We start from the raw sequence: 11,638 nt of genomic DNA on the forward strand, positions 1-11,638 counted from the left end.
CTAAAAGTTGTTGAAAAAACGCACTTCGGGTGTATAATACGCAGCAAAAATTTTGACCAAGCGGTAATCTTTATTTTATACTTCGTGTTAATTTTCACTTAACATTTTTGCAGAAATAATGAATTCTAAACAACACACAATAATTTGCAAACTTTTTGAGATGAGGTCTACATCGCGGTAATCTTCAATGAGAATCTTCAGGGAAATATCAACCCAGACAAGCCTGTTCATTTCAGCAAAGCACGAGATTTTGTAGCATTAAAGTCTTAACTGACTCCATATTTCCTTTGTTGAAACTTAAAATCAATCAAATAGCCGATGTTATAAAAATAAAATTAAACAATTAAACTATCGCTTATTTTACTGTAATCAACACACCATGGTAAATGTAGGTACAAAGATGCAAATTATCAACTCCTCGTTAACTACGATGACTATTAATATGTGTGGAAAAAATTTTTGTTAGGTATTTCTTTACCCGGAGGGGGTATCTAACAAAAGCACAGTGTACACAACAATGGTTTCGTAAAACACACGCTCTGGGCACCCTCTCGGTAATTATTTCTTTTACGCAAGAATAGTTATTTCAAAGATTCAAATTAGTATTTCATTAAAAATTAGGCCTGTTCATAAAACTTACAGTAAACCAACTTTTAGCAAGTGACAAAATTATTTTCCAACAATTTTAGCACGTGACAAGGCATTATTGTGTACACATGCTTTCAATAATGGCGGCATGCGATGTAATGAATAGTCAGATCCAATGCAATTTGATTGGCTGTTTGTTTCATGATAATTGAATTATTTAGATATTGTAAGTATATATATCACATTTTCTGCAATTTTACGTTTCTGTAGTAATTTTCTTGAGGTCGAATTTTCTAGTTAATAAATAGGTGAACGTGAAAAGGCGTACAGTATCCGAAGCCTTGGTCTTTGAGTGAAATATTACACTACTTAATCGCCGAGTTTCATCTGGAAAAAAAGGTCAAAAACCTATTGTGGTATATAATACGCACCCCTTTCTGGCACAAAAATATTCTCTAAAAAAAGTGCGTATTATATTCGGCAAAATACGGTAATTACTTTGTGCAACTCCCTGTAGTTTCATTTTGCCAGAGAAATTTGCACAAAAGATTTAATGTTCAAGATAAATGAGAAGATAATACATGTCCTGTGTTTTGTTGTTGTTTGAGCAGATTAAGAAGAGGGAAGAATTTTCTTGTGTTCGAGAAAATTCTAACATGTGTGCACAAGAAGTCGCCAAAGCTTTCCGTCAGATAGAGGGAGTAAGTGAAATTTAGTCCGACTCTTTAAACATACATTAGAGAATGGGGTAAGATGTTATCCATCTTGGAGAAGTGTGCTGTTTTGGGTGTTTATTCACCTCAAACTATTGAAGTATAGAGAAAGATAGTTTTATGGAGGATGCTGTGATAGTTATACAAGTAAATGTACACTGTAGGGCAGTAACAAGAAAAACACAATATCTTAGCAACTAGTATAGAGAAAAATAGTTTCGTGGAGGATGCTGTGATAGTTATACAAGTAAATGTACACTGTAGGGCAGTAACAAGAAAAACACAATATCTTAGCAACTAGTATAGAGAAAGATAGTTTCGTGGAGGATGCTGTGATAGTCATACAAGTAAATGTACACTGTAGGGCAGTAACAAGAAAAACACAATATCTTAGCAACTAGCGAAGATTTCTTATACAACATTAGCAGTAGGATTACAGTGGTAGCAGAGCTTTGCTTAATTTACTGGCATGGTTTCTGAACCAGCAGTGTGTTTGTCTTAGAAAGAGAGTCAATTGAACTTCTCTGATCTCGGAAGAATTTACTGGGTGCATTCCTGCATCTGCTTAACTTTTTGACATGTTCTATTCATTGTTATATGTTTTTAAATGGTTTTATTCTATGCATTCATTGCATGTCTTGTTTGTCAGATGATGGATTTAGAGGCTGAAGACTGTGCAGAAAATGTGAATTTTGAAATCAACACTTTGTTGAAAACCTACATGCAGGCACTTCAGCAGGAAATAGCCATAACAGATATGGTAAGTATTTCAGACACTAAATCAAAGTAAATATTCCACTTAAATCATACTGACATAGTTCTTATAGACCATTTTTTCCGTTTTCTGTGCGTAGTCCGTATATCATATGATACATTTTAGATCAAAATGTTTAACTTCTGTTAAAGAATGCAAAATGCAACTACACCGGTTACATGGTGGCTCAGTGGAATGGGCATTCGCTTCGTGGGGGTGGGGGTCATTTGTTTAAACCCTACCTGTGCCTTGCAACATCAAACCTAAAATGTAAAGGTTGTGACTGCTCCTGTATCAAACGCTCAACATACACAAGTTTGAGTCGTGAGTCTTTGGATGAGACCTTGAAAACTGAGAGTCTGTGTCAAGTACAAGGAATGCTCACTGCTCTGGTATACATGTAAGTTTAAATTTGTAACTCTTTCCCAACAGTTGGTGACTTCTTGACAAGAATGAAAAAAATTACAAGGTCCATCATGCCAATATTCAAACAAATGCAAATATACACACCAAGAAAATGTGTTGGTGCATTTAGATAAGGAAAATAATGTCTAAATTCTGTGGGAAAGGGGAAGATGTTGACTGGATATACTATCTCTTGTATGGGATAACACTTCCTCAGGAACATGAGATGCAGCATCTTTATGAAATTATTCAAGCTTCAGTAAAGAACATTCCAGATTTGTTTTGCAGGAGCGTAGTCAAGATTCCAGTTTAGTTGCTACGGTGCTGACAGCCATTTTAAATGAACTCCATGGTGAAATAGCAGTGCTGGATAACTTCAGACAGTTTATGGCCGAGTTCTCACAAATGAAGGCTGGAATAGAGCCTTGGTTAGACAGCAAGCCAAACTTTGATGGCGTCCAGGAATGCAGGAAAAACATCCGTGCGCTGAAATCCAAGCTACGTCATAAAGAGGCAGACAGACAAGACTTTGAGGAGGTGAGTGATGCGTCTAGAGAATAAAGAAGTATTGAACAGATGAAAATAGTGAACAAATGTAAAGAAATTTCACTGGAAGGTTTGGTATATTTTTAGCAGGTTTTTATTCTGCAAATGTTTCACCATATGATTACAGTTTTCCAAATTTTCATGTGTGCAGAAATTTTGTTGTTGTTGATGAGAACTTGTCTCGTTGAATCCAGTTGTACATTATTATGCAGTGATGATTGAGTAAACCAGTGGTACAGATATCTATAAGTGATATTTATCTACTGACTGACTGTGCGATCTTCTCATCTTTGTAGAGTGGGGAAAACGAAGAAGAAAAAGTAGTTAAGGCAGAAATACAAGGATTACAGTACCAGCTTCACCAATCTCTAGTCACCCATGACCAGCTTGTGGTAAGTATACCAATTTTCTCTAGTCAACTGTGACCAGTTTGTGGTTCGTATACTAACTCTCTAGTCAACCGTGACCAGTTTGTGGTTAGTATGCTAACTATCTCTAGTCAACCGTGACCAGTTTGTGGTTACAGGGTTTAAACTTAGCACCTGCCCATCCGCCAAATGCAAGTAAAACTTTGTGTGGGTGCCCAATTTGTTGTCTTGCTTGCCCACATGGCAAGTGATTTTTGTGATAATTGTCATAATTGTATCGGGTTCAGTAATCTGTGTATCTCTAGTGACCAGACACTTTATCGGTTTTCCTCTCAAATTAGATGTAACAGAATCATTAAATGTATTGAAACAACATTTGAATATCAGAATTCCAATATATCAAGTAATGGAATTTATCTATAATCTCAATGTATCAAAGATATCAGAGATAGGCTCCTTTATTTGACTGGTGAATGTCGTTCCTGTTACCGTCCTTCATATCTCCCGCCATTTTGTTTGCTTAATTTTGATAGGGTTTGACATACAGAAAATAAAGTTTGAACAAAGTTGGAGTGATTTCTGGATTTTGTTTGGTCAACGATGTCGGCGACTTTTATTTTGTAATCGATTAGTAGCATCGTAGATTTCTGAATGACCGACAATCGATCATCGGCGACAATCGTTTCATCACTATGTACAATGTTAAAATAGAGGTTGGTCATTATCTTCAGCTGGTGTTATTGGTGTTAATTCAGGTCTGGTCCTCTTATTAGGGACCCACATGAAATGCAGGAAGCCCTATAGTAATCACATTGTCCATCCGTCCCACTTCACTTTGTGGACGCAACTCCTCAGAAACCGCTCAACGGATTTTGTTCATTTTGATTTGACAAATTTTATAGGAGTTATGGAACTTTGTTGAATTTGTACATGCTACACTATAGGAACACTTTGTGGACTCTACTCCTGCGAAACCGCTCAATGGATTTTTGTTCAAATTTTGTAGGATTGTTAGTCACCATATGTAATTGATCATATTGTGCCGTCATTTAGATTCGACAAATTTTACAGGAGTTATGGAACTTTGTTGAATTTGTACATGCTACACTATATATAGGAACACGTTGTGGATGCAACTCCTCTGAAACCGCTCAATGGATTTTGTTCCAATTTTGTTGGATTGTTAGTCACCATATGAAGTTGATCATATTGCGCCTTTTACAGGAGTTAAGGGACTTTGTGCTTCAACTTTTTATACTGTGGTGGGGGACATGGCTATGTGTAGCAATCTTGTTCATTTATAAGCTTTTTGGAAACAATCTTACATTTTATTGATACTTTCAAAGTGTCTAATTAAAGAAGAAATCATTACATAGTTGGTTAACAAGTACAGATTGATTGGAAGAAATTGTAGATATTTACTCTGCTTGATCTATTCTCATTCTACGTTTAATGTGGCTGAATATAGCTTAAAATGGGAATCCTAAACATGGTGGCACTTATAACAGTCATTGCTGTTTTAGTTGTAGAAAACCATCTTCTGTAACTTCCGACCAAAGAATGGTTTATTTAGATGTTTATCCTTTCTTTAGATTACTTAAATGATATACTGGACGGGTGTATTTTGCATCATGTTCTCTCATAACTTCATTTGGCGTTGAAAAAAGTATTTGACTTTCATTTTATCCCAACACAGCTGGATTTAGCCAAGATCGCGGATTCTCACTTCCCTGAGCTCCTGGTTAAACATCATGATACAGGAATTAGAACATACCTGGTGAGTGCGTGAAATTAAGAATGGTTGACATAAATTCGGATTAGAGAAGTTGTCTATGTATAATGCATGATGTTGACGTATCTAGGATTACAGCGGCATTGTTAAGACGGGATGGGAGATGGAACATTTTGCTCTAACTCCAGCTGTCAGACCAGGAATGTATTCCAGCACATTTTGTGGCAATCCAGTTTATGTTCAGGTAAGCTGATATACATATATTAAGGACATGGATCAAGGTTAGCTGGGAAAAGTGCCTTTGTGATTACCTCTGAAATAGGAACACTGTACTTGTATATTTACTGTATGTCTCAATTTGTAGGAATACCATATAGGAGACAGTGAACACTTAAGGAAGGAAGATTTTCTTGCCCAGATTATGGCATATTATAGCATTTGTTCTGATTGTCTCGTAGCTGTTCAGGCTGTATTCTTCACAAAGGTAAGGCGACAAAATAATGAATTTTCTAGTTCTTGGGTTTATCTTGCAATTGAATGGTGTTGTATAGACAATTTTTATACCCCCCACAACAAGTTGTGGGGGGGTATACTGGAATCGGGTTGTCCGTCTGTAGATGCAATGGTTTCCGGGTCAAAGGTCACGTGCTCTGGACATCGAAGTAGCAATATGGTTTCCGGGTTCTAAAGCGTTATCCTTTCCACCTACAGTCACCATATCATACATATGGACTACCCATGGGATGAAGATGTTCCCTATCGATTTTGGGGGTCAAAAGGTCAAAGGTCAAGCACACTGGACATCGAAATAGCAATATGGTTTCCGGGCTCTAAAATGTTATCCTTTCCACCTACAGTCTGGTACCATATCATACATATGGACTACCCATGGGATGAAGATGTGCCCTATCGATTTTGGGGTCAAAAGGTCAAAGGTCACGTGCACTGGACATCGAAGTAGCAATATGGTTCGGTTTGTCATGCCATTTGTTTTTTACACTCAGAAAAGAGGTAGTTTATACCTATTACCAACACCCTTTGGGAGATTGGGGTAAGCGGGGGGTATTCTTAGTGAGCACTCACAGTACCTCTTGTTTTTATTGGTTGTTGTGAAAAATCAGAAAATCTGCCACCTTTTATGGTACCAAGTATGGTAAGCTTTTAAAAATGTTAAAGGTGTAAAATTTTGCGGATGTTAAAACAAGTGAAGTGTATCGGCAATGTTTTTTATTCTTCGTAGAATGAGAGAATTGGGTATGTAATATTAAATGCAGAAGAAATGCGGGATTTGGAGACTTTTATGAATGAACCAGGATTTGATGACAAGGTACGTGTATGTCCCATCTCCTTCCCTCCTACGTAATTGTAAAAAAAAAAATGGAATTTAAGATTTAGATAGAGCTTTGTTTGGTTTTCAGAGAAGGCAGAAGATAGCTAGAGGTGTGACATCTGCACTGAATACACTGCACCAACATGGATTTGTACATGGAGAGGTCAATCCCCAGAACGTGGGGGTCATGTCAGATGGGGCAGCTGTGCTTTTGTGTCCAGACTTTTCTAGGTCACTGGTAAGGATATTGTCTTACAAAAATATTCAAATTGGATTGTGAATATATTTTTGATTGCACTCATAAAAGCTTTGTATGATCTTTCGTGATCACTTTATCGAAAGTGTGAGATGTTGGTATGGGTTTGTCTGTAGCAGTTTGGTTTTTGGATGAAATGTCAAGTCAATTAGCCATACGATTTCACGATATATCTTCTGATTTTCGCTTATTTGACATTTCGAAAGTTTTAGAGTTGTCTGTCATTGGTTTTTACTTTTATAAGAAACAAACCATAGTTATACCCCCCGCAACAAGTTGGGGGGGGGGGGGGGGGGGGTATACTGGAATCGGGTTGTCCGTCTGTCCGTCCATCTGTAGACGCAATGGTTTCCAGGCTCTAAAGCATTATCCTTTCCACCTACCGTCACCATATCATATATATGGACAACCCATGGGATGAAGATGTTCCCTATCGATTTTGGGGTCAAAAGGTCAAAGGTCAAGCGCACTGGACATCGAAGTAGCAATATGGTTTCCGGGCTCTAAAGCGTTATCCTTTCCAACTACAGTCACCATATCATACATATGGACTACCCATGGGATGAAGATGTTCCCTATCGATGTTGGGGTCAAAAGGTCAAAGGTCACGCGCACTGGACATCGAAGTAGCAATATGGTTTCCGGGCTCTAAAGCGTTATCCTTTCCACCTACAGTCACCATATCATACATATGGACTACCCATGGGATGAAGATGTTCCCTATCAATTTTTGGGTCAAAAGGTCAAAGGTCAAGCACACTGGACATCGGAAGTAGCAATATGGTTTCCGGGCTCTAAAGCGTTATCCTTTCCACCTACAGTCACCATACCATACATATGGACTACCCATGAGATGAAGATGTTCCCTATTGATTTTGGGGTCAAAAGGTCAAAGGTCACGCACACTGGACATTGAAGTAGCAATATGGTTCGGTTAGTCATGCCATTTGTTTTTTACACTCAGAAAAGAGGTGGTTTATACCTATTACCAACATCCTTTGGGAGATTGGGGTAAGCGGGGGGTATTCTTAGTGAGCATTGCTCACAGTACCTCTTGTTGTTACTACGTTTGTTTGCATAGTCTATATGTATACAAAATCTTGATCATTTTAATGCTTTGAAGTATACAACATGGCAGCTGCTACTAAGCATAAGGCATGTGTTGATGGAAATAACAACAATACTCCCCCAAAGGAGAAAACCTAATAGAGCCAGTAATTCAAAGAACAACATGCAAGTACACTGTAAACATCTATTCATTTCAAAGTCAGAAAGGGGGAGTTTGTATGATAAGTGTACAATCTGTTTGACAAACTTCAACATTTTTTTCACGGCGGGGAAAATGACATTAAAAAACTTGCCATAATAACTGACACAGTAACTGTAAAATTATATAGTGTACTAAAGTAACAAGGTTTTATACCCAAGAAAATAAAATCAATAAAAGATGTATTTGACCTTCTGCAGTTGAAAAATGCATAGGGCTATTCCAGCAAAAAACGTATGGGGAGAGGGACGGCAGCCGATTTTTTTTGGATGGATGGGGGTAATTTGGGAAAATATATTTGTATGGGTGGTTGTCTTCCAGGTTAAATAAGAAACATAAGTGCCTGTGAATTATGATAAAAATGAAAACGTATCACGTTATGTGTCTTTTATTACAAAAGAAGAAGAAAAGCGGAGCCATTCTACATTAACTTAAGTACGAAAAAAAGATTGATAAATGGGCAGATAACTCAATGTTACCGTAAACCTTTCCCCTCCAAGGCGTTACCCAACCTATTGTACCTGTCCTAAACGACCACCTGTCTAATGCAACCAACGATCATGAGTTTTACAACCTTTTCGTGTAATTTCACCTTTATGAAACAACTGTACATTTTTCGATTACAACACGATTCCTACTTTCCATTTCAGTCGAGCATGACTATTCTGGGAATTATCGCCCCTAACACTTTCGTTTTAAAATGCACAGGTAATAGTTCGGCGGTGATCTTCTTTAATCGGCACTCTGAATCAATTATGATACCCAAGCTATCAATTGGTTAACGTGTAATTAACATGCAATGTTGTGTGAGGTTAATTACCAAAACCCGAGGTGTTGTTTATTTAACAAAATCAAGGATCAGGGAATCACGACCATTGTTTTTGAAGGTGTGAATTTCGACAGACTTTGAGATGTGCAGGGTAATTCGGATAAGAAATCTCCCACCTGGTATACCATTACATTTAACAGAGTGGAAAATTTGCCTGATTGCGATATAAATCGGGTAAATATTATTCTTGGGACTGAATTTTTAAATGGTATATTCGCGAGTTTCCTGTACGAGAGATTATAGGGGGAAAAGTCAAAGGAAAAAAGTCACAATCTATATGCACACACTTTGTAATTTAGGGAAATATCTATGTCTTTGCACTTTTAAAGTCGCGAGAAACCTAACTCGTTGAAAAGTTCTTCTCCGTTGCTTGCTTGAATTTGTACACCACTAATCAATGCCATTTTATGTATACATATTGTAACTGATGTAATAAGACACTTGTCTTTTAAAAGCAATAAAGAGAGTAACAATATATGTGAATTTAAATTTAAAGTGGTATAATATATTCATATTTTATTTAGTTTCATATCATTAAAAAAAAACAACTTCTTGTTATTTCAGCAATTAACAAGCACCCAGATCATGACATGAGTAAAAAGGACATGCACATCTAGTCCAGAAATGATATGACAATATCTCACATCATTAATCTAGTGAAACTGTTTGTTTATAATAAGCAAACAGAGCTTAGGTTTCTACAACTCACATGTTTCCAGAGTATACAAAATTAATTGCATTTTTTCTTTCATTTTATTGCTGAGATCATTCTTTTTTCTCCCTACCAAAATTGCATTGGAATCCAAAATATGTAATTTTTTCTGCAATGATTGCTACTTTCATCTCCCGATGAAACAACAAAGAAAGACATTTTATTTTTTATATTTTTTGCATTTTTAAAAATATAAACTAGAATTAAGTTCTAAAATATCATATGGTTGATCCATTTGGTAAGTTAAATGAAAGTATTGAATTGTATGGGTGGTGGTGGCAGGGGAGAATCTTAATTGCATGGGTAGTGGTAGCAGAGGAAAATTTAATTGTATGGGTGGCTGTCTTAAAAATAAAGTGCCTTCCCTCCCCCCATATTTTTTTTGCTTGAATAGCCCATAACAATATTAGTATGTCTAAATTCATTAAATTTGGATTTGAAATATGCATAAAATTGCTCAGGTTATATCTTTATTCATGAAAGATCTCCAGTAGCAGGGGGCCTCACCTTACTATTTTCCATTTCATAATGTTGGCAGCTCTGCATCTCCACAGCTGCATACATGTTTATCAAAAACTATGAGTGGATATTTATTGAATGGTTGATGCACATGTACAAATTTGTATGCATCTATAATGACAAAAGCACATGTGTTATACATGTATATATCTTTGATATGCATATTGTACAGTATATACAATATCACCAATGAATTTTATTTGGGTTTAAATGTATGAATTTATAATGTCTTAATGTATTACAAAGAAAAAAGAAAAGCATGGCAAAAGAGCGAATATAAAGTTTCTTAATTATTCTTTATTAGTATGTTATCCTTGTGGTTTTTGCTGACTTAAGCCAAAAGCTCGAAGTGAGCTTTTCTGATCAAACTTTGTCCAGCAGCTGTTGTCATCATCTTCAATTTTTCACCCTTTGGATGTTCTCCGAACCACTGGACCAATTTCAGACTTGGCACAAAACATTCTTGGCAGAAGAGGATTTAAGTTTGTTCAAATGAAGAATTATGTCCCCTTCAAAGGGGAGGTAATCAAGAAAAGGCAAAACAAGGGTGGGGTCATTTGAAAATTTTCTCAGGAACGACTGGGTCAGAAAAATTGAAATTTACTTGAAAGCTTCCTGACGTAGTGTAGATTCCAATTTGTTCAAATCATGTTTGAACAGTAAGAAAAATAACCTTTTTACTGGCTAGCTACTGGGCTTCTACAATTGCTAACACTTTGCACACACAGGATTTGTAGAGTTTTAATTGCACTGTTAATAGAAAACTCAACTTTGCTACATCAACCCTGATAGGAATGGCATGTAAATGTTTTGTATTGATTTCTTACTATTTGTAACATTTGATCAGTACAATATGAAATGTGCAATGGCTCAATGTACAAACATAGAATTTATACCGCTTTTAAACTTTCAGATTTTGAAGGTAGTTGTGCTGTTAAGTCTCGTGATTGATTCTCAAATTAATTCTCTGTGTGTTGTTTACAGTTTGACAGAACTAAGAGAGGGTATATGACCAGCCATGGGATGATGTTTCAGGCACCAGAGATCTTGAATACCCATCAGAGTGCACCAGTCCAGATCACAACCAAAACAGATCTTTATCTCCTAGGATTGGTCATTTTATATGTAGGTCTCACAACCAAAACGGATCTTTATCTCCTAGGATTGGTCATTTTATATGTAGGTCTCACAACCAAAACGGATCTTTATCTCCTAGGACTGGTCATTTTATATGTAGATCTCACAACCAAAACGGATCTTTATCTCCTAGGACTGGTCATTTTATATGTAGGTCTCACAACCAAAACGGATCTTTATCTCCTAGGACTGGTCATTTTATTTGTAGGTCTCACAACCAAAACGGATCTTTATCTGCTAGGACTTCTCATTTTATATGTAGGTTTCACAACCAAAACAAATCTTTATCCGCTAGGAATTTTCATTTTATATCTAGATCTATATATATGTGTGTGTGTGTGTGTGTGTAAATATGTGATATACTTTTGACAATTTTAAATGTTCATCTTTCTTGTTTGAAAAATTGAAGTCCTACAATGAATATTGCAGTGTAAGTGCTGAGATTGTTGAAGAAGACTGCATTCACACGATATTGTAAAGAA

At 36.5% G+C, this 11,638-nt stretch overlaps 1 protein-coding gene across 4 annotated transcripts in view; it reads left to right on the forward strand.

Annotated features, from left to right (window-relative positions):
• Nucleotides 1–11,638, forward strand: part of LOC125670489 (serine/threonine-protein kinase 31-like) — an 85,174-nt gene that overhangs the window by 58,642 nt on the left and 14,894 nt on the right. For all 4 annotated transcript variants that reach the window (XM_048905689.2, XM_048905691.2, XM_048905690.2 and 1 more), the window contains 10 exons: nt 1,200–1,289; nt 1,951–2,061; nt 2,749–2,997; nt 3,303–3,398; nt 5,071–5,151; nt 5,237–5,350; nt 5,471–5,590; nt 6,347–6,433; nt 6,525–6,674; nt 11,004–11,144. In XM_048905689.2, coding sequence (XP_048761646.2) covers nt 1,200–1,289; nt 1,951–2,061; nt 2,749–2,997; nt 3,303–3,398; nt 5,071–5,151; nt 5,237–5,350; nt 5,471–5,590; nt 6,347–6,433; nt 6,525–6,674; nt 11,004–11,144 — 1,239 coding nt within the window. The remainder of the gene's footprint in view (nt 1–1,199; nt 1,290–1,950; nt 2,062–2,748; nt 2,998–3,302; nt 3,399–5,070; nt 5,152–5,236; nt 5,351–5,470; nt 5,591–6,346; nt 6,434–6,524; nt 6,675–11,003; nt 11,145–11,638) is intronic.

The sequence above is a fragment of the Ostrea edulis genome, chromosome 4 (genome assembly GCF_947568905.1).
Source record: "Ostrea edulis chromosome 4, xbOstEdul1.1, whole genome shotgun sequence".
In the NCBI taxonomy this organism is placed as follows: Eukaryota; Metazoa; Mollusca; class Bivalvia; order Ostreida; family Ostreidae; genus Ostrea; species Ostrea edulis.